The sequence below is a fragment of the Ricinus communis genome, chromosome 1, assembly GCF_019578655.1.
Source record: "Ricinus communis isolate WT05 ecotype wild-type chromosome 1, ASM1957865v1, whole genome shotgun sequence".
In the NCBI taxonomy this organism is placed as follows: Eukaryota; Viridiplantae; Streptophyta; class Magnoliopsida; order Malpighiales; family Euphorbiaceae; genus Ricinus; species Ricinus communis.
This window is the reverse complement of record NC_063256.1, coordinates 35,795,428-35,819,559: the sequence shown is the minus strand read 5'-3', so window position 1 is coordinate 35,819,559 and position 24,132 is coordinate 35,795,428. Positions and strand designations below refer to the sequence as shown.

At 33.5% G+C, this 24,132-nt stretch overlaps 2 protein-coding genes across 4 annotated transcripts; one reads left to right on the top strand and one right to left on the bottom strand.

The window, feature by feature from the left end:
- Positions 1-1,812: 1,812 nt before the first annotated feature.
- LOC8284101 (tropinone reductase homolog At2g29360) lies at positions 1,813-12,188 on the bottom strand. 3 transcript variants are annotated; one of them, XM_048379701.1, is made up of 8 exons: positions 12,146-12,188; positions 5,024-5,130; positions 4,846-4,916; positions 3,805-3,951; positions 3,232-3,439; positions 2,816-3,032; positions 2,617-2,723; positions 1,813-2,450 (listed from the first exon to the last, which is right to left on the bottom strand). In XM_048379701.1, the coding sequence occupies exons 1-8, from the start codon at positions 12,171-12,173 to the stop codon at positions 2,256-2,258; spliced, it is 1,080 nt and encodes a 359-aa protein (XP_048235658.1). In that variant the 5' UTR covers positions 12,174-12,188; the 3' UTR covers positions 1,813-2,255. The 3 variants fall into 3 exon arrangements, with proteins under 3 accessions (XP_048235658.1, XP_048235660.1, XP_048235662.1); XM_048379703.1 differs by lacking the exon at positions 12,146-12,188 and adding an exon at positions 5,271-5,428; XM_048379705.1 differs by lacking the exons at positions 4,846-4,916; positions 5,024-5,130; positions 12,146-12,188 and adding an exon at positions 4,085-4,103.
- Positions 12,189-17,489: 5,301 nt separating this feature from the next.
- LOC8284103 (tropinone reductase homolog At5g06060-like) lies at positions 17,490-19,893 on the top strand. The gene is made up of 5 exons (XM_002520463.4): positions 17,490-17,713; positions 17,862-18,069; positions 18,185-18,401; positions 19,224-19,330; positions 19,473-19,893. Exons 1-5 carry the CDS (start codon positions 17,625-17,627, stop codon positions 19,653-19,655), a joined length of 804 nt encoding a protein of 267 aa, XP_002520509.4. The 5' UTR covers positions 17,490-17,624; the 3' UTR covers positions 19,656-19,893.
- Positions 19,894-24,132: the final 4,239 nt, after the last annotated feature.

Genomic DNA, 24,132 nt, shown 5'->3' with positions numbered 1-24,132 from the left:
TCGGCCTAAGACACGTGGGAAGGAGATGGGGGCTGATTGCTGTTGGTGGCCGACCCAAGGGGGTGAGAAGGCGGAAACAAAAGGACACGTAGAGTGATGGCAAATGATTACGTGGTGGTTTGGGGATTTCTAAAACAAGGTGGTGTGGAGCGGTGGTCGGCGGTGGCTGCTGCAATTTGCATGGTTTAACTTCAATTTTTGGCTGCTCGTTGCTTTACTGTTTTTCATGCCTTTTCCTCTCTTTTTTTTTCTTTTCTTTTTTTCCCTTCCATCGGCGGTTTTAAATGCATGATACTATGAACCCTTCCATGGGCGGTTTTAAATGCATGATACTATCAACTACTTACAAAACAGATTTAAATTTATAAAATAATATTTTTTAATAAAATATAATTTAATATAATATAATTTATCAATAAATAAATAATTAGATACATATTTTAATTATTTAATATGAGGCATCCGAGCTATGTAATTTACTATTTGTGGCGGAGTACGGCATAAAGAAAAGATGACGTGGGAGTACTTTGAAATTCTGATACATGGAGTCACAAGTGATGTAATTGCATAACTTCGAGATTCTCACTTTCATTGTAGTTAATATAATGAGCCATTTTGATTTCAATAATATAAAAATATTATATAATATTTATTTATTGCTCGTTATATCATAAATTATTATTATAGAATTTTAATATAAAAATATTTAATAAATTAGTATATAAAATAATATTTATTAAAAGTATTTAACTGTTTAATGAGTATTTTTTCTTAGTATATAATATGACTTCATGTGATTATATATTTTATAAAATAATAAGTAATTTTGAATAAAATTATGTTATTTTCTATAATTATCTAATTATATTAAAATATTAAAATATTTTCCATATTATAAAAAATATATAAAAAAGTACCATATTTTAGTTTTATAATTATTTACAATTTAATTCTATAATACTTTTAGTGGTAATATAATTATAATTAAATAGAAATAGAAATTTTTATTTTTCTGAAAAGGTAGTAAAAATAGAGAAAAGATGAATTTTGAAATTTTATAAAAGGAGTAAAATATTAACAAAAAAATATTAAATAGTAAATAATTCTACGATCGAATCATTAATTATAATTAATATATAAATTAATATATCAACAAAATTAAAAGTATCATATATTTTTTCTGATTTTTTGTCATCAATTTTTATAAAATTTTTTATTAATTTATTTGAACTCCATCATAAATATATAATATGATATATAATAATTTTTAATTTTTTATAAAATTAAAAAAATATATAAAATTTTGATATAATTAGAACTAGACTAATCACTCTTTAATACTATTAAAATTAAAAAATTAAATTAATTACATATAGAATCAAAACAAAATTAGTATTTACTGATTATATTTAAAGGTATTTTACAAATATAATTTAAATTTATTATGTAAATAAATAAAAAATAACTACGAACTATTTTAATATAATTTATATGGGCAAAAAAATAAATTTTAAAAATAAATCATACCTATAAAAATAAATTCTATAAGTACTTGTAATAAATCTGTTTAAGTATTTTTTTATCCTAATAGAGAAAAATTAGGAATTTTTATAATAAAAAATATAAAATTTTTATAAAAAGAGAATTTAACACTTATGTAATAATTAACTATATAATTAGTTAAATAATATATTTTAGTATATATATAAATTAATTAATAGTAAAAGAATGACTATCAATTTAAAAGTAATCATAAATGGACTAAAATAAATAAATAAAAACTAGAACAAAATTTAAGAGAAAGAAAAGAGATGCGGCTAGAAGAAATTAATTTTTAGGGGGAGGAAGATAACCCTAATCTAAACTGGACAGATGTTCAATGGAGAATTGCATACAATCTATGTCCCAGATTCTGTATTAATCATGCACTTCGACTGGTCCAACAATGGAGTAGGGACAACTCTTCCCAGCTTACTCTTACGTGTCTCAATACCATCAGAAACAAATATCTTGCAGTCCAATACTTTGGCAAGTTTCCCTACGTTCATTATAACATACCATTCTTCATGATCAGTCTAAAGCAATTACCATTATTGTTTTCTTAAAATTGGTTTAATGATCCTTCATGATTTGTCTGAAGCAAACCCTTTTACAAATTTCCAACTAAAGGTTGTCTTTTTATTAGAGTTGAACAATTCTGGAATGTGAGCCAATCAATTTGAACTGTTTGGAACTTTGACTGATTGTTTCTGGTTTCAAAGTTCAGTTGTTGGGAAGAAGAACCCATTCACTGTCATCCCTCCATCAACACAAATGGTCTGCCCTGTGATGTATGAGGCTGCAGGTAGACACAGAAATGCCACCAAGGAAGACACCTCCTCTGCCTCTCCAACCCTTCCCATCGGAGTTCGGGCGGCAATGGAGTTGGAGAATCTTTCATGATTAAGATCCTACAAGCCCAAAAAAAAATTAATGCATCTTACGAAAATTATAATTTCTGCTATTTGTAGGATGAACATAACAAAGGTATGCATATGCAGCATGGTTGATCCACTATGCGAATTCGGGTTCACCAAAAATCTAACACATGGCCTCAAGCAGTGTAAAGGATTTTACTTGTTCAGTAAGAGGAGTTCTGATGAACCAAGGTGCAACACAATTAGTCCTTATATTATCTTTTGCCCATTCACATGCCAGATTCTTAGTGAGCTGGTTCATTGCAGCTGCAAAGAAGCAGAAAGCAAATTCTTGTCCATCAAATTTCCTAAACCAAAAAGGGTGCACTAGAAACAGATTTTTCTCTAAAGCAGATTACCTTTGGTAGCTCCATATATGGTGCCGACATTGACTGATAATACTCCACTAACAGAAGACATAAAGACAATACTTCCTGCCCCTGAACCTTTAAGAAGAGGTTGTGCAAGTTGCGACAAATGGTAAGCAGATTCGAAATTGGTGTTCACTAGATATGAGAAGTCCTCAGCTGTATACTTCACCGTCGGTTTTCCAATGTTCGTTCCGACATTGTTTATCTGAACCCAGAAATTTAATAATCTCAACATCTATAAGAGTTGGAACTTTCGGATCGATTCGATAGTCGGGTGTCTTCCTCGTAGCCTAGGAGGTCCGGGTTTAAGGACCCTGACCTCCTACATTTTAAGAATTTTTTGATTTGCATCCAAAAATGGAAAACAAATGCAAGCTAAAACAAATGGAAGAAGGGGGACTCACAAGGATGTTAAGCTTCCTATTGAACAGAGAAGATATTCTGTTCATCAGGTCCTCTCTGTTGGCTCTGGAGGATACATCACATACTGAACCTGTGACTTTGAAACCCTTAGCTTTCCATTTATGTATGCATTCGTTAAGCTGAACTTCATTGCGAGAACATGTGTACACTTCTGCCCCTAATCCTGCCAATTCCTCCACAATAGCATGCCTAAATATCCCAACAACAACATATGACTACCATATTCTTTTTCCTTTCCATACACAATTATGGAGTGAATCAGTACATGGAACAATCTCATCAATTAAATTTTCCAGATTCCTGAAGAAAACTTTTCAACTTTGAACTTACCCCATTCATCTTTTTCCTTCTTAATATTTGTGAATCCTCATCTAATTAGCTTTGGTAAAACTAACCCCCAGAATTTCACTAAAGAAACCAATAATATTAAAGGTATTATAGAAATTCTTTTTATTACTAATCAATCAAATCCTATGGTTTATTAGCAACTATAGAAACAACAACAAATAATGATAAAAGATTAAGAAAAAAAGAAGAAGAAGAGGAAAAGGTACCCAATTCCTTTGGTTCCACCAGTAACAAGAGCTGTCATTCCTTCAAGAGACCATCTGCTATCCTTTCTGCTGCTCTCCATTCTCTCTCTCTCTTTCTCTCTCTCTCTTTTTCTGGGTTTGCTTGGTGGAGTATATACAGTGCCAGGACTGCCAAGAAATTCAAGAAAAGTATTTCATTTTCAGTGATTATTTATTCACGTTAGAGCACCAAATACAGTAGACATTTCAAAGTCAAAAAAGGAGGCAAATGACTACAAGGCTAAAAGAGGCCCGTGTATACCAATTGAGAATTCAGTTATACTTTGCACAAATGGCAGACAACAGTCTACGTAGAATTCACATCAATGCTGAGTAGCCTTTAATCTCAGCCAGCAACGTGGGTCTCACCACTCATAACTTTCACCTTTAATTTGTAATTCTAACTCAGTGTTTTTCATAAGACCTTCACTCTCTCCAAAGCTTGCAGATTAATATTATTTCATCCCTCTTTCTCAAACAGATAAAGAGACCGACTCCATGACAGTACAGGGAACTTGAAAGAAATCAAGCCGTTGACCCAATATTGACTGGGCTGCCCAAGCAACTGATTACCCAATACGATTTAAATTTCAATATCAATGGAAATGGTTACATAAATAGTATTATAATAATTAACTAAATATTTATAAAAATAAAAATAAAAATTATTGAAGTAATAGCATAGGCCAAACAAATTAATGACTTAATTAGTTACTGTATAATTATAATGTAATGAGTTATTATATTTATAATTACTTAAGTATTATAATTTCAAGAGTAGTTGTGAGATTTGACAGCCAAAGACTATTGTAATGTTTTTTCTTCTTAATACATCAACTTCTGTCAGAGCAATCTGAGAAAGCTCATTTCTTGTACTAGAGTACGAAGAGGTGATGTTTCCTCAGAGATGTTCAAGGGAACATGAAGCCATTAACTGTAGCCCCTCCATCAACAAAAATAGTCTGGCCAGTTGTGTAAGATGCTGCCGGGAGGGATAAGAATGCTACCAATGCAGAAACCTACCTTAGTTCTCCTGTTCTTCCCATTGGGGTTCGAGCTTTTACAGCCTCTGCAAATTTATCATCAGTGAATAACTGCAATAGATGATCAAAAAGAAAAAAAATGCCACGCATTAGCAACATGCTTGCTGCATTGACTAACTCGCAAGCACAAGTTGTTCTATGAAAAGATTAATTGTTACATAATCATTGATAGGTGTTATAATAAACCAGGGTACAACACTGTTGATCCTTATATTGTCCTTTGGCCGCTCACATGCCAGGTTCTTTGTTAACTGAACCATTGCTCCTGAAAATACAAGGAGATGAGGCATTAAGAAAAAGAAAATATAAAAATTATATCACCTTTCCACGCAGTCTCGGACATGTTCATTATGTCAGCAAGGAACCTGACTGGAAAAGATATGAATGGAGAAAAGGGACAATGACCTTTTGTCGCTCCATTTACGGACCCAACAGAGATTGACACTGTTGGATAAAGCAACGTTTCTATTACTCAAGAACTCACAAAACAGAAAAAATATTAAAGGCACAAGTTATAAGTGTTTGAAGCAAATTCTTTCTGCATTCAATACGAGGAACAAAAGGCACAAGTTATAAGTGTTTGAAGCAAATTCTTTATGCATTCAATACGAGGAACAAAAGTACATCTAGAAAAAAATAAAATAATAAAAAATTCAACTCCACCTAATACTTATACAACTTGGGAGTGGAGTTTGTTACACAAATTCAGCAACTAAGAAACCCCTGACAACGTGTATTATGGATGACTAAATCAATCCCTCATCACATGGTTTATTTTGCATAAAAATAGACTTCTAAATAACTATCTCCTAAAGACCAGCAACAAACTAACTGAATTGACTCTAGAACAAGTTTAAACATAACGTTCACATTCACTCCCTTAAACTTGTTTACCTTTGATGATGCTCACACCAATCTTATCCTTCAGCTCAAAGAATCTCTGTCTTCCAAGTGGCTTTGTCAGGATATCAACTAGTTGAGTTTCTGTCTTAGTATACTCCAGCTTGACATCACCATTCTCAATACATTCACAAATGAAATGATACATTGTATCAATGTGTTTACTCCTTTCATGGTGAACTGGATTCTTAGCCAAGGCAATTGCAGACTTGTTATCAACTTTCAGTATTGGCTTCACTTGTCTATCTCCTATTAAGCTTTCCATCAGCCTTGTGAGCCAAATCCCTTGACAAGCACTCCCTGTTGCTACAATGTACTCAGTTTCACATGATGAGAGTGCCACAATTCTCTGCTTCTGTGACACCCAAGTGATAGGACTTTCTCCAAGGAAGAACATCACACCAGTTGTGCTCTTCCTGTCATCAGTGTCCCCTGCAAGGTCACTGTCGTTGTAACCAACCAAATCTTCATTTGCTTGGTCTTTCATGTACACACATCCCACATCAAGTGTTCCTCTTACATATCTCATAATCTGCTTGACAGCACTCATGTGTGCAATGGTTGGAGCCTCCATGTATCTGCTTACAACTCCAACTGAATAAGCAAGATCTGGGCGAGTGTTTACTAGATATCTCAAGCTTCCAATAATACTCCTGTACGTGTTTGCATCCATTGATGGCTCTCAATCATACTTGCTCAGTTTGCACCTTGGCTCCATAGGATATGACAAGTGTTGCAATCTATCATTCCCATTTTCTCAAGAATTTTTCTTGCATAGCCTGACTGGCACAGTGTTATGGCTTCTCCATTTTGCTTCACCTTATCCCTAAGTAGTAACTCAGGAGCCCCAGATCACTCATCTCAAATTTCTGCATCATTTTCTGTTTGAATTTCTTGATGAGTTCTGCACTTGAGCCAGTGAGGATGAGATCATCCACATACACTCCCACAATTGTGACATCTTCTCCTGTCTTCTTTATGTACAGAGCATGCTTAATTGGACATCTTTTGAAACTCAGAGACTTTAGACACTCATCCAGCTTCTCATTCCAAGCTATTGGTGCCTGTTTTAACCCATACAGGGCTTTATGTAGCTTCAGCACTTTGCTTGGATTGCCTTCATCTACAAACCCCTCTGGTTGTGCTACATACACTTCTTCCTTTAGCTCTCCATTTAAGAAAGCCATTTTAACGTCCATATGATGGAATCCCACTTTCTTTGTGCAGAATATGCAAGTAGAGTCCTCACTGTTTCCAGCCTTGCTACTGGAGCAAACACTTCCTTATAGTTAACTCCATATTTCTACACATATCCCTTTGCAACTAATCTAGCCTTGTGCTTGATTATCTTCCCTTTTAGATCTTTCTTCAACTTGAAAACCCACTTCAAACCAATGGCCTTGTGATTCTTTGGCAAGTCAGATAGCTCCCAGGTCCTATTTTTCTGTATGGAACCAATCTCCAATTCCATAGCTTCTCTCCAGTTCTTTCTTAGCAGCTTCTGTATAGGTAGAGGGTTCTTCAATAGACAAGAAGCATAGTCCTGCTTCTTCATCTATTTCCCTAGTTGCATCATAGATTTCCTACAGAGATCTGAAGTTCTGGTGCCCTTCACTCGAGCTTGAACTAGAGCTTGTCCTTGGTGTGCTTTGAGAAGAAACTTTGAGCAATTTGAGGAGGAGTTACAGCTTCATTTTCCTCATGGAAACTTGGCACTTGATCTGCATCTCTCCCTCTATGTTCTTTTTGGCTTACTTGGACTGTGAAAGTCCCACCAAAATTTGTCTTTTCTGCTCCTTGATCATCCAACCATGACCAACTTTTCTCTGCCTCAAATACAACATCCCTGCTCACTATGACTCTTTCTTTGATTGGATCCAGTAATCTGTAAGCCTTGGACCCATCCTCATAACCAAGCATAACAGTCTTGATGCTTCTGTCTTCCAGCTTGGTAAGATGAGGTGACACCACTTTGGCATGGGCAAGACACCCAAATACACGCAGATGTTGTACATTTGGAGCCTTCCCATGCCATGCTTGATAGGGTGTCATTTTTTCTACACTTTTTGTTGGAGCTCAATTCAGAGTGTACACTGAAGTTTTCACTGCCTCACCCTAGAACTTAGCTGGCACCTGCTTGGTTTTCATGATGCTTCTTGCCATCTTCATGATAGCCTGGTTTCTCATCTCAACAACTCCATTTTGTTGAGGAGAATATGGTGCTGTGAGGTGTCTCTTCACTCCTTCATCATCATAGAATTTCTTGAACTCAAGAGAAGTGAACTCTCCCCCTCGATCTGTTCTGAAACACTTTAGCTTTCCTGCAACTTCATTCTCCACTAGACTTTTAAATTTCTTAAAAGCCTCACTCTTGTCTTTCAGTAGTGTTACCCACATAAAACGTGAATAATCATCAACAAGAAGTAGGAAGTACTTGTTACCTCCTGGTGTAGCTGGTGTAATTGGTCCACACAAGTCTCCATGGACCAATTCAAGTTTCTGTGTTGCCCTGAACACTGCTTTCTGTGGGAATGCAGTTCTATGTTGCTTCCCTATCATACATCCATCACAGACTTGGTTTACTTGAGCAATTTATGGCATTCCCTCCACCATCTTTTGACTTGTTAGCCTTCTCAAAGCTTGAAAGTTCAGATGACCATACCTGGCATGCCATAGCCAAGCCTTCTCTGTTAAGCTTGCCACTAAACAGATTTTCTAAGCTATCTCCAGGTTTGCAATGAAGAGCTTGTTGTGCTGCCTTTTCACCTTGATTATGAGTCTGTTTTTGCTGTCATATACCCTCAAGGCACCTTCCTCTATGATAACTTTGCTGCCAGCTTCATCAAGTTGCCCAAGGCTTATGATGTTGCTCTTAAATCTTAGTATATAGTACATATTAGACAAAGTTAGGTGCACTCCATTTTTGCATTGGAACAACACTGGCCCTAGCCCATGTATATCAATAACTGAGCCATCTCCAAACCTGACCTTACCACTAATGGATTGATCAATGTCTGTAAAGCAACTTCTGTCACCTGTCATGTGGTTGCTTGCTCCAGTGTCAAAGTACCAACTTGACTCCTTGTTGGCTCCTCCACTTGTAGTCTGCTTAGTTACTTTATTCTATGAGGCTTGTGATTTTGTAAATTCACAAGTCTCAATCATTAGCAGTGCAGGCTCATCATCTTTCTCTGTCAAGTTTGCCTGCTCATCTTTCTCCTTTGATGAGCACTTAGAGGCAAAATGACCCATCTTCCTGCAGTCATAGCATTTGATCTTTGACTTGTCAAACTTCCTTTTCTGTTGAGGTTCTTTCTCCTTCCTTTGAGAACCACCACTTCCTCTGCCTCTTCCACGGCTGTTGTTTCCTTGATCCCTGGAGTTCTTCTTTTGAGACTTGCTGTCTTCTCTTGCCTTCCATTCTGCTCTGGTAAGAAGAACAGTTTTATCTCCCTTGACTCCATGTCCTTGCATCCTCTCTTCATGAGCTTTGAGTGATCCAATAACCTCATATGTGGTCTTGGTTTTCAGATCACCAAACTCCTCAATTGTGGATGCAATCTGTAAGAACTTTGATGAAGTTGATCTCAACAACTTCTTCACCACCAGTTCTTCTTCCACAGTGTTGCCTAGCCCTCTTAGCTTGTTGATAACAATCTGAAGCTTTCCAGTAAAATCATCAATATTGTCTCCACCACTCATCTTCATGGCTTCAAACTCTCTCCATAATGATTGAGTTATGACTTCCTTTACCCTCTCGGCTCCAAGGTTCATGGTCTTTAGCATGTTCTATGCTTCCTTGGCAGTCTTCTTGGCACCTAACTGAAGTAGAGTATCTTCACTTATGCCTTGATAAAGGGCCGTAAGAGCCATCTTATCCTTCCTGGTTTCAACAGGTCCTATAGCCTCCACAGCCTCCCATACCCTTTGAGCCATCATGAACACCACCATCTTGATGGCCCATGCTGCATAATTGCTCCTAGTCAGCATTGGATACTTCAATGACACAGATCCATCCTTGTCATTATCTGTTGGAGAATTGTTGTTGGGTGGGTGTGTGGTTGATTTCCTGTCTCTCAATCTCGAGTTTTCTATCTCAAGGTGAGACATATTTTATGAATTCAATTGCCTTGCTCTGATACCAGCTGTTGGATAAACCAACGTTTCTATTACTCAAGAACTCACAAAACAGAAAAAATATTAAAGGCACAAGTTATAAGTGTTTGAAGCAAATTCTTTCTGCATTCAATATGAGGAACAACAGTACATCTAGAAAAAAATGAAATAATAAAAAACTCAACTCCACCTAATACTTATACAACTTGGGAGTGGAGTTTGTTACACAAATTCAGAAACTAAGAAACTCCTAACAGCGTGTATTATGGATGACTAAATCAATCCCTCATCACACGGTTTATTTTGCATAAAAATAGACTTCTAAATAACTATCTCCTAAAGACCAGCAACAAACTAACTGAATTGACTCTAGAACAAGTTTAAACATAACGTTCACAGACACCATGCCTGCTGTAGAAGACATAAAAATGATGTTTCCTGCCCTTGAAAGTTTATGAAGGGGATGTGCAAGCTGACTCAAGTGATAAGCTGATTCAAGATTTGTGCTCATTATAAACGAGTAATCTTCAGCTGTGAATTCCTAGGTGGGCTTGCAAATAGCCGTCCCTACATTATTTATCTGATAGCCAAAATATTGAACCAGAAAGAGAGTCAGATGAGGAAGCAAACTTCAGGACAGTATAGATATAAGAAATTCGGGGAAATTGAGGGGGCTAACAAGGATATTAAGTTTCCTATGAAACTGAGAGGAGACTGTCTCCATTAATTTCTCCCTTTCAGCTCGAGATGATACATCACAGATTGAACCAATCACTTTGAAATCCTTTGGCCTTCCAATCATTTAAACAACTGCCGAGTTCTACTTCATTTCTTGAGCATCTGTGTACAATTGACCCTAGGCCTGCCAATTCTTCCACAATGGCATACCTGATTACAAGCATGTCAGTTCTTATTACTATTAGTTTTGCAGCAATAATCAAACTTGTGGGAAGAAGCCTCCATTACCACTATCATTAAATCATGCTTAGTAATTTTCAGATGGGAAATTCTTACCTCTAAACATCGCAACATATTGAAAGGTGACACGCATTTATAGATATTTTATATTGTGATATATATTTTATTATTTAAAATTAATAAATATATATCAATTATCAATCGAATTGGTGTATAAGTGAGGACATATATTTAAATTAAAAAAAAAATTATTTCTTATGACACAGTAGGTTAAGTCAATCTAATAATGTCTCCACCTTTTAGTAGAAAAGGAAGATGTTCCTTTTAAGTCATAAAGAACAAACAAATTGCCCTCTTCCTCCTTTCTATTTGCGCAAGGACACCATATAGTATCTTGGATCGGGAATTCCTTCTTTTCCCTTTCCATCGGCGATGACTTTTCCCTATAGAAAATCTATAGATTTTCTATATAGATTCGTAGCTCGGCTCAACAATCGTAGATTTTAAAGGCTAACTTCGCCAAAAGCATACTTTTTTTTTTTATAGAATGTTTATGGTTAATCACCTTTCCCATCCTTTGTCGTGTTTACGTATTATTAAGTTCAATTCTAAAGATATCAAGAACAATAAAAAAAGATAAAGTTTGATGACGACTTAGGGCATCCAATTTATTGATAAAGAATCTCTATGTTCGAAACAAAATAAAATAAAACAGAAAAACATAAGTAAAAATAAAAGATCTTTCTAATATACTATAAATATACAATACCATATAAATTTATAAAAATTAAATTAAATCTAATTCTAATAATTTGTTAACATAATTAAATACTAGATTAGTTAGTTAATATATAGTAATTAGTTATTGATAAACTAAATATGTTAATTTTATTTATTAAAAATTTCTATTTATTTCTGGAATTTAATCGATAATACTTTATAATGAAATTCAATTACATAATTTTAATATGTATAAATAATTAAAAATTACATATGAATTCATTAAAAATTTAAATTAATAGAGACGTATATAACTACTAAATTATTTAAAATAGTTCCAATTAATTGTCTATAATAAAAAAATACACTTATAATTGTAGACAACATAATGGTACTCTAGTAGAACTTGAAAATAAAACAAAAGTTATAGTATTTCTTTGTTTGGAGATAAAGGAAAAGAAAGAAAATAATTCAAAGTCTACCGTAGGGGTATAATACCATATAAATCTATAAAAACTGAAATGACCTCAATCTTAATAATGATTTTAATCTTAAAAAAGAAAAAAAAAAAAGAAGAAAAAGAAAACCCAAAATGAAGAAGAAGCAAGGGAGAGTGAAAGACTAACCCAAGTCCAACTTCCTTGGAGTGACCATCTATTGTCCCTGCCACTGCTTTTTGCCTCATCCATTTCTCCTCTCTATCAACTTCAAATGAAACCCACTACTACCTGCCTGGTGAAAACAAAACAAAAGCAAGAAGAAAGCTAGCTATTGAGAAACTTGTGAAGATATTAATGGCAATGAGCCTTTTTCTTTGTAATATTTTTCTATCTCTTTCCAGGGTTTTCTTATTCTCTTATTTAATATCAACTTTGTGTGGTGAAGATATGTTTAGTCGAGATTAATTCGGTTTTGAATTATTTTACTTGTGGATTATTTCAATTTTTAATTATTGTGGGTATATATTTTTTTTTATAAATTATTTTTAATTTGAATTATTTAGTTTCGCATCGAATTATTTTAAATTTGGTCAGTTCGGATTCAATTAATTTATTTCCAATTCAATTCTAGGTTTATTTGTTAGATTATGGGCTAGCTGAGCTCCTTTATATGCTAGCTGAGCCATTGGATTTTCTTTTTTATTATTATCAACTGAAGTTGCTAGTTTATATGGAAGTTATTTATTTTTATAAAACTAGTAATATAAAATTTATGCTTATATAATGTACTTAAAGAATTTAAATTTTCTTTATATACATAATATGATTTTAAAAGTAATTTATTAGTTAATATAAGATTAAAATATAATTAATATGCTATTTTTAGAATAATTATTATTTAATTAAGAAATTAATTTATTATTAATATGTTATTTCTTAGAATAAGAATGAGTATTTAATCAATAAATTAATAGAAAAATTATAAAATTACATATAAATTTTGAATTATATATTAAAAGTAAGTACACATGTCAAGACAACAATTTTATGTATCAAAAGTTAAGCACACATATAAAAAAAATCTAAGTTTCAGAAATTAATATTTAATAGTTGTTTACCAATGCGTTGAACAACTGATATTATTATTTCGATTATAAAACTAATTTGATAAAATATAATTTAATAAAATTTTAAATATTTAATAGTAATTTTATATTTTAAAAAATAATAGTAAACTAACTACTTTTAAATATGTTTAATTTTTTAAATGATATTAAAAAATAATTAGTTTGTTATTATTTTTAAAATATTATAAATTTTATTAAATTATATTTATAAATTTAATTTTATAATTAAATAATAAAAACAGTGAACGGATAAACAAGATCAATCCCTTTCTACTACATCCATCATGTTGATAATAGAAGAGATTTAGAATTTGTGGGTTCAATACCGACCATCTATTTAAATTATCAACACTCAAAAGCAAAATAATTATTGATTTCGGACCTTCTAGAAAAAAAGAAAAAGGGTAGTTCAATAAACATTAGTTAAAAAATAGAGTTTTAACTAAAATTTTGTTAAGGGAGCTTCTGGTTTGATGTAAAGGTAGTGGAAGCTATTGGCCGTCGTGAGGCTGTCCAGAGGATTTTATCGTCCGGTAGCAGTAGATGCGGTGCTTTCTAGTGTTGCTAATCTTTCCCTTGTGATGTAGAGAATAAGAAGAAAAAAGGATAAACACACTTGTATTGAATTGAAATTACAAAGAACATATATATAGACTTATTAGCTTATTAGCTAAGAAGTCTTTTGGTAACCTACAACTCTTAAACATTCTACACTTAATATATAAATTACACACTTAATGAATATATATGTAACTTACATATTTAATAGGTGACTCTTTAACTTCATAACTTAAATATTAAAGACTATACTTAATGATTATTAAATTAAGTTTAGTTTTTCAACACTTTTCCTTAAACTTAATTTCTGATCAAACCGAGTCTTGTTCTTAATCTGGCAAAATCTTCAAACTTTAATACCTTCGTGAAAATATCAGCAAGTTGATCTTGCGACTTGACATACCTCAGATCTACTTCCTTCTTACGAATACTTTCTCTGATGAAATGATATTTTGTGTCAATGTGTTTGCTCCTATCATGTAAAATATGATTCTTTCTCAATGCTATAGACGATTTATTATCAACAAAAATATCAATTGGTTCTTCGTTTGAAACCAATAGCACCTCTAACACCTTTCTTAACCATATGGCATGACAACCACAAGCAGCAGCAGCCACATACTCAGCTTTACAAGTTGAAAGAGTTACAATAGATTGTTTCTTTGAACTCTATGTAAAAGCAGTCTCTCCAATAGAAAACACAAAATCCGTTGTACTCTTTCGATCATCAACATCACCTCTCCAATCACTATCACTATAGCCTACTAGACTGAAACTTTCTGAAGGTGAGTAAAATAAACCATAATCTGAAGTTCCTTCAACATATCTCAAAATTCTTTTACCAGCCTTCATGTGCGAATTTGTTGGTGCCTCCATGTAGCGATTGATAAGTCCTACTCCATAAAGAATATCAGGTCTAGTACAAGTCAAGTACCTCAAGTTTCCAACAAGTTTTCGAAACAAAGTTGGATTCACCTTCTCAGTATCATCATATCTTGACAGCTTTACTCCACATTCAACTGGTGTGCTGACAGGCCGACATTGCTCCATGCCAAACTCCTTTAAGATCTTTCTTGAATAGCTCTTTTGAGAAACAAAAATGTCATCATCAGTTTGTTTCACTTCGATTCCCATATAATAAGACATCAGCCCTATATCTGTCATCTCAAATTCAGCAGCCATCTCCTTTTTGAATTCTTCAATCATTGCTGAATTATTTCCTGTAAAGATCAAATCATCAGCATACAAGCACACAACAAGAATATCACCATTCTCTTTCTTCTTGACATAAAGAGAATATACATGAGAACATTTCAGAAAATCTTTCTTCTTGAAATAATCATCAATCCTATTGTATCATGCCCTTGGTCTTGCTTCAATCCATACAAAGCTTTTCTTCAATTTTAAAACTTTATTTTCTTGCCCTTTAACAACATATCCGAAAAGTTGTTATAGATATACTTCTTCTTCTAAGTATCCATTCAAGAACCCGGATTTCACGTCCATTTGGAAACTTCTCCATCTTTTTTGTGCAGCCGAAGCAATGATTAAGCGAATTATTTTCAATCGAGTGACTGGTGCAAAGACTTCATCATAGTCAATTCCATGTTGTTGGCTGAACCCTTTTGCAACAAGTCGAGCCTTATATTTCTCGACATCTCCTTTTTCATTCTTCTTGATTTTATAAATCCATTTCACACTAACAACTTGCTTGCCTTGGGGAAGATTTGCTAATTCCCAAGTGTCATTCTTTTGAAAGTAGCCATCTACTTTTCATTTTTCATTTTTCACCGCTTCTTCAAAATTCATTGGTTGGATATCTGCAAAAAGACAATAATGAACATAATTTAAAACTTCATCAGTATTAGCATATATGTCCTGTAGATTTCTCATCTTTGTTGGTCTTTCAAATGAACTTGAAGGACTTGAATCTCCTTGAATACTTGTTGGAGTTCTTGGAGGTGTCAAGTTCTGTACATCAAAAATAGAATGTTGAACATCTTGATCTGAATCATCAAAAGTTGGAAGAAAATTATAATTTTCTGATTGATTCTCTCAATTCCATCCATTAGCTTCCTCAAACTTGACATCTCGACTCAGGATAATCTTCTTGGTTGTCGGATTGTATAACTTGTAGCCTTTAGACCTTGCATCATATCCAATAAAAATGAATTTTTCACTTTTGTCATCCAGCTTAATTCTGGTTTCATCTGCAACATAAACATAAGCAACACAACCAAAAACTCTAAGATGAGAAAGAGTTGGCTTTCTTCCACTCCATGCTTCCTGTGGTGTAGAGTTCTAGAGTTCTGCAAACTCTTTGTAGGATAATAATAATAATAATAATAATAATAATAATAATAATAATAATAGTGTTAATTTATATAATACTAAAATTAACTAATAAATAATCTTAATATTATTATATCAATAAAATTTTAGAATTTAAAAAATAAAAATGATATTCAAAAATAGTTAGTTTGTTATTATTTTTAAAATATTATAAATTTTATTAAATTATATTTATAAACTTAATTTTATTATTAAATAATAAAAATAAACAAGATCAATCCCTTTCTACTACATCCATAATGTTGATAATAGAAGAGATTTAGAACTTGTGGGTTCAATACCGACCATCCATTTAAATTATCAACTCTCAAAGCAAAACAATTATTGATTTCGGACCTTCTAGAAAAAAAAAAAGAAACATTAGTTAAATAATAGAGTTTTAACTAAAATTTTGTTAAGGGAGCTTCTGATTTGATGTAAAGGTAGTGGAGGCTATTGGCCTTCGTGAGGCTGTCCAGTGGTTTTTATCGTCCGGTAGCAGTGGATGCGGTGCTTTCTGGTGTTGCTAATCTTTCCGAGTTTGGTGCTGTTATTGCTGATTGCAGGTTGCTTCTTCAACATGGCTGTAATTCTTCAGTCCAATTCGTTAGGAAACAAGCTAATGTGGCAGCACATTCCTTGGCAAGGGTTTTTACATTTGCAGGCTGGTTTCAGTACGTTTTCTGTTCCACCTGATTGTATTAGTAACCTTCTTCCTCCTTTTGTTCTTTCTTGTTGCTGGTTAATGATAGATGTTTTGGTTTAAGAAAAAAAGAAACTAAGATTTAGCACTATTTTAATAAATACTATAAATAGTATTATTAATTAATAAAATCTAAATAGATTTAAGATTTTGGTTAAAAGACTAAAATAATTAGGTCCCCCACAAATCGCTAATATTGTCTTATTAATTCAACATGTAAACAATTATAGACCTGAGGAACCTTCAAATGGGTCATTATAATTATCAATCACAGGCTGTTGAGTCAAATTTAATCCAGTTTTACTGCAAGACTAATGTAGCTTGTTATGAAAATAAATAAATATATTAAATGGATAAGTATTAAACATTTAAATATATATTAATTATTTAATATTTAAATATAAAATAACAAAATATATATTGTTTATTTATTTATAGACATTTTTTTTGTAAAAATAGTAGATGGCACGTTAGGTGGCCAAAAAGTAAAACAAAAAAATATATTTTTATTTTAAATTTTGATATATATATCACAACTAATAATAGCAGAAAAAAAGAAAAGTAATATATATGTATGATTTGTTTTATAAATGATGGACACATATTTTATCATTTAAAATTAATAAATATGTGTTCGTTATCTATCAGTTTGGTGCATACGTAGGATATGCACCAAGTTTAGATAATAATCTTTTTAACAAAAAAAAATAAATTATAATATTACTTGTTTAAAATAAAATAATAATTTAATAAAAGTAGAGCAAAATGTGAAAAAAAGAGGGTGGAATGTTAGTAATTTACCTTTTATCCCCTATTTCTCTGATGCCAATAAAATTGCAGATGGATACCCAGAGAACCAGTAAAGTTGCTTTATATATACTAGCTCAACCTACATTAATATTCACAAGTTTTCTCTAGCCATTCTTACCAGAGAGAGACAGAGAGAATGGAAGAGGCAAACAACATTTGCATGGATAAAAGATGGTCTCTTCAAGAAATGAGTGCTCTTGTTACTGGTGGAACCAAAGGGCTAGGGTTTGTCTCTACTTCTCCCTTCTTTATCATTGTTATTTGGCGTTCCTTCTTGTGAATAGATGTATGAATTTCCCATCAAAAAATTTATGAAAAAGAAAATGATCAGCATAGTGACAAACAAAGTATATATGTATAACACTGTTATCAGGTATGCGATTGTGGAAGAATTAGCAGGCTTAGGAGCAAGCATCCATACATGCTCAAGGAATGAAGCTGAACTTAACAGTTGTTTACATGTTTGGAAGGCCAAAGGATTTCAAGTTACAGGTTCAGTCTGCGATGTATCCTCTCCTGCTGAAAGAGAGAAACTAATAGAGACCGTCTCCTCTCAGTTTGACGGAAAACTCAATATCCTCGTTAGTCCCCTCATTTCTACATATTTCTTATTTATTCTTTTTTTCTTTTCTTAAAAGAACTTTCTTTCACCTATTTGTTACTAATTCGTTCGTTTTGTTCGATCTTGGACTCCAGATAAATAATGTAGGAACGAATATATACCAGCCCACTTTGGAAAATACAAGAGAAGATTACTCATTTATAATGAGCACAAATCTTGAATCGGCTTATCACTTGACTCAGCTTGCACATCCTCTTCTTAAAAGTTCTGGAGCAGGAAGCATCATCTTTATGTCTTCTGTCGCTGGCGTAGTCTCGGTGTCTTTTTGGTCTATCTATGGAGCAACCAAAGGTGATTCTTCTACACAGCTACTATCTTCTTGCTTTTTTTTGCTCCTTCAACCCCAAACTTTCTAGTGCTTGATTCCCCCTTACTAAGTGGTTAGCTGTTTCCACAGTGAACTTAGTAGACAAACAATTAAGGCTAATAAATGGGGTGGTTCAACCACCATCACTACTATCACTCAATTCGTACTAAAAAACAGCTCTTTTTTTATTTGGCCCGTCCTAAATTATAGTCTTTCAATTCCATTATAGTTATTATTATTTTTTTGTAATTTAATCTGATTAAGAAAGTATTTAATAAAATTAATTATAGAAAAAAATTAACTAAATTAAACTAATTTATCTTTTTACAGACATCTCCAAATTTATTAATTTATTTTAATATAAAGATAAAATAAAAAAAGAATAACAGATAATTGTAATTTTTATTTATTTAAAAAAAGAGTTATAATAAAATAGAGGGAGTAGTTTATTTTTTTTTAATTATTAGTTTAGTAAGTAATATCAAAAGTACCCCTAACTAATTTATATAGACATTATCATATGCAAATAATTTAAATATTTTGTACTTGAAATGGTAGCTTTGATAGAGATTTTTCAGAGAAATAGCAATTATAATTAATGATGATTCCAGATTCCAGATTCCAAATCAGGATCCTACGGACTATATGTGAATTATCTTTTTACAACAGAGGGAGTGCTAGATATACAGATAAGACCAATGGAAAATGCGCAGAATTTAATGGTGAAAATGATAATCAAATGGGACTTCAGTGTCCAAAGTGAAACTGCACGTTAATTTTACATTTGTTTATCAATGTATATGCAGGAGCAATGGTTCAGCTAACAAAGAACCTGGCATGCGAATGGGCAAAAGACAATATAAGGACTAACTGTGTTGCACCTTGGTTCATCGCTACCCCACTTACTGAACCTGTAAATCATGCTGGCTACCACTTGAGCTTCAGATTAATTAGCTTGGATTACTATATACACAATAGCTTCAATATATCAGGGTACCGATTAATTACGCAAGCTGACGTTTGTTGTTTACATATGAAAATTTTCTCCCCTGCAGTGCTTGAGTGATGACAGGTTTTCAGAGGCTGTAAGAGCTCGAACCCCAATGGGAAGAACAGGAGAACCGAAAGAGGTTTCTGCATTGGTAGCATTCTTATGCCTACCAGCAGCATCTTACATAACAGGCCAGACTATTTGTGTTGATGGAGGATTCACTGTTAATGGCTTCTCCTTCCCCTGAACATTATGATGAAAGAGACTTCTACGCCATGTTTATTATGGCTGGTGTGAATCTAGCTACCACTGCCACAAACTAAACTCTCCTGGTTTGAGTATTGAATAAAGGGCAATGACAAGCCAATAATTCAGTCGACTGTTGTAATGACTGATTAAATATTAAAACTATGAACAGCATTGTATCATTGTGTATGTTTCTGTTTATTTTTTGTCAGATATTATATAATTATTTCATTTTTCAATATCTAAATACGTAATCGATAAACTATTATTTAATTAATAATATATAGTATTTAACTATTAAACAATTAAATATATTATTTTTTATATAAAAATATTATTTATATTTAAAATTTAATTAATAGTACCTAGAAAATATATGACTCATTTATATAATTTTAATTTATGTAAATAATTAGAATTATATATAAATTTACTGGAAATTCAAATTAGTAAACAATATTGAATAGTTATTTATAATTAAAAAATAAATTTTTAATGATAGGATCACATAATAACATTCTAACAAAACTCAATAGCTTCTCAAGTTTGGATATTATCAATGAATAATAAGTGAAAAGACTTATAGATGTGACAAATGTCTTTTCCTAAGTTCTACCATTAATGCTAGATTATTTATAAATTTATAATATAAAATTTTAGTTTGAAATATTATTTTAATAAAAATATTATATCATAAAAATTATTTTATTTAAATAGCATTTAATATTATTATTTTATTTTTATAAATTTAAAATTTAATAGTTATAAAAAATAATTAGAAAACTCATAATAGGTATACAAAAATTAGTGTCATTATGTAATCACTAATTTTTTATTATAATTAGATACCATATTATTTTAATAAATATTTAGTAATATCATATTATTTACTTGTGCTAATGCATAATTAATAATAATTTTATGATTTAAATTCTTAATTTAAAATATTTTATTTTAGTTATAAATATACTATATTAAAAAATTAATTATAGCTAACTATATTTTATTTTAATAAGTATTTAATCCTTCCTTTAAGGATTACTCCCTCTAGATCACTAGAGCCACTCACACCACCAGAAGATGTGCTAAACTGGCAAACTTCTAACTCAATTGTCCAGAATTCCTATCTAAAAAAGATAGATGGAAAACTGGACCAGGCTCTACACCTGGCTCATAAACTGGATCACAAGTTAGATACTTTCTCTCAAGAAGTACTCCAGCTTCATTCATCGCTCACTACAAAATACTAAGCTCTGGATAGAGAGCTTCGAGTTCCTCAGTAGATCACTCCAACCTTCATGCAAAAGGAGAAGGAGATCACACGCTTGAAAAAACAAATAGATCAGATTGAGCATGATCTTCGGAGAGACCAGTCTACCATAATTTCCTCCTTTACATCAGCAGCCTCTACATCATCTGCTATTGCTCCCTTATACTATTCTTTATTCCCCTTTTTTCCACAACCAGAACAACAATAAGAAACCCTTTATCAGACCTTTGGTACCTTCTCTCACCTTTACCCAAAAGATTCAGAAATCCAACAAAAGAAAACCTCTCCTCCTCTAGCATCTAAAGAAAAATTACCAGAAAAATCTCTCATCAGTCCGTATGACTCGGAATCCTCTTCAGACACCTCAGACATGGCGGACATCACTGAAATCCTAATGAATACCTCTGCTACTGATCCTAGTCTAGAAGTAATGGAACCTGAGGATGAGGATGCACAATCATTCTTTGCTCCCTCTGGAGCTCCATACCCAAGGTCAAAACCAACTGGCACGGGACCTTGGTTCTCTTTTGATGACCTACCTCCATCAAAATGGAAGGACAAGCTTTTCGAATTCTTGGCATGGATTGATCTCCAGATGACCCTTGAAGGGGCCACACTTAAAAAGGTCCTTGCCGAATTCGTCACAAGGTTCACAAGAAGCTTAAGAGATTGGTTTCAGTCTTAGCCTGAGTATACCAGGCTTCAATTTGTGGCACTACCCACTCCATCGGCAGCAGTTACCATCCTCCATAACCAGTTCCTTGGGAGTTATGATCTTGTCATACGACAGCAGAAACAAGAGTTCTTTGATCGAAAATGTTGTTCATTAAAAATGAAGGATCTGGAAAAGCATTATTCGGCAATGTCCAAACTCTATTATGTCATCGGAGGACATGATGGTGATGATACTCTAAAGTATACCTTTATCACCTCTCTACCGGATGAAATACAACCTGAGGTCAACAATATAATTTCTGCAACAAAGAAACCAGTTACCTCTATCACACTCGGCGAAATCTGGCAATTCACTCTCTCTTCCATTAAGAGACTGTGTGACCAACAAGAGTTATTCAGGAGGTTATCTCAAAGGGATTTAGTAGTCCAGAAGGCCTGCAATAAGAACCACCTCAAGATCAAGTGCAAGGCCTCAAACTGCGTCTGTTCTAATAAAAAGAAGAAGTCTGGATATCATTTCCAAAAATATACGCGCAACAACAAGGAGTTCAGAAAAGAAAAAAAGAACTCAAAGAGATTCAACTATTTTCGCAAGAAACAGAACCAAGGGTACAAGTTTGACAGATGCTTCATCTGCAAAAGAAAGGGACAGTGTGCAAAAAATTGTCCTGAGAATCCAGAAAAGGCAGCAAGGATGATTCAACAAGTCAACATGTCTATGTCTCTTCCAGCCACATTCGAAGAAGATATTGAATCTCTCCTTTCAGAACAGGAGGATCTTACCCCAGAAAGCTTATTTGGGATTGAAATGGAATTTTCAGATTCCACGGAGTCTTCACAAGAGTCCTCTTCAGACTCAGATGATAGTGAAATACCAATCCTGATGATTGATCTGAAAGAAGAAAGTCAAGAAGATATTCTGAGAGATGTGATGCAGTATCCTCTCTCTTCAACCCTATTGTCTTCCTCCTTTCATTCCCATCCATTTCCTAAGTCATCTCAGCTTGCAACTAAAGTACCTTTTGTCCCTTATGTTCCCATACAAATCCTACCTTCAAAATATGCAAAGCCTATTCCAGTAATAGCTTTCTTTAACACTGGAGCTCAAAGAAGCATGATGAATCCAATGGTCCTCCCATCAGAGTATTGGAAGCCCCATGATCAGTTTTTCAGGGCAGCCAATGGACAAACCTTCAAAAAAACTCTGATCATAAGACAAAAGATCGGAATACAGTTCTTTCCTGATTGCGTAGTATGGACGCATATCATTGGTTCGGATCTTCCAAGCAAGGACATTCTAATCGGGTTTGATGTTTACCATCAAGCTCAAAAGCTTCAGATTCTGTCAACTGGCATTGAATTCAAGAGACAATTTCGGCCCTATACAGAAACTTCAAATCTGTTTGCTATAACAGATACAACTCCACCATTCCTACCATACACAGAAAAATTCCTTCAATTCTGTCCAGAATCCCATTCACATTTCCAACACCCTCTACCTCTATGAAAAAATCCCTAGTTCTATATCAGTCTTCCTTTCAAACTCAATGAAGACATCAACCCGACAAAAGCCACACATATGGGAATGTCACCCACAGACCTAGCCCTTGCCAGATCAGAATGCTTAACCCTGTTACAGCAAGGCCTAATTGAACCCACAACTTCACAATGGGCTTGCCAAGCCTTTTATGTGGAGAAACGGTCCGAAAAGATTCGAGAAAAAAAGAGACTTGTCATAGACTACAAGCCCTTAAACCATTTCCTACAAGACAACAAATTTCCTCTCCCTCGGATCTCAAATCTCAAAGTCCATATCCAAAAGGCCCAATACTATTCCAAATTTGACCTGAAAGCGGGCTTTTGGCAACGAGGTATCCAGCCCACAGAGAGATACAAAACTGCATTTTGTATCCCTAATGCCCAATACCAGTGGACTGTTATGCCCTTTGGGCTCAAAACGGCCCCATCTCAATTTCAAAAGACCATGATTGAGATTTTTGGGCCTATCCTTTACTCTTCTTTGATCTATATCGATGATATTCTACTATTCTCAGAAACAGCAGAGGAGCACCATCAACTGTTACAACAGTTTCTCGCCATCATTCAGAAATATGGCATCATGCTGTCAGAAAAGAAGAGCACTATTGGCCAACGGAAAATTGAATTTTTCGGTATGCATTTCAAGAATGGCCAATACACATATGGTCCCCATCTGACGAAGGAACTTGATTACTTCCCAGCAGAAAATCTTTCAGTGAAATAAATTCAACAGTTCCTTGGAATCTTGAACTATGTTAGAGAGGCCATTCCACACCTGTCTAGTTACACATGCCACCTCTCAAAGATGCTCAAGAAGGACCCTCCTCCGTGGGGAACAGAACAGACAATAGTTGTCAGAAAGTTAAAAGAGCTGGCCCACAATCCGCCACCTCTCACAATCCCGTCAACAGGAGCACTCATTCTTCAAACAGATGCATCTGACTATGCATGGGGGGCCATCCTCCTAGAAAATCTCCACGACAAGGAACAATTA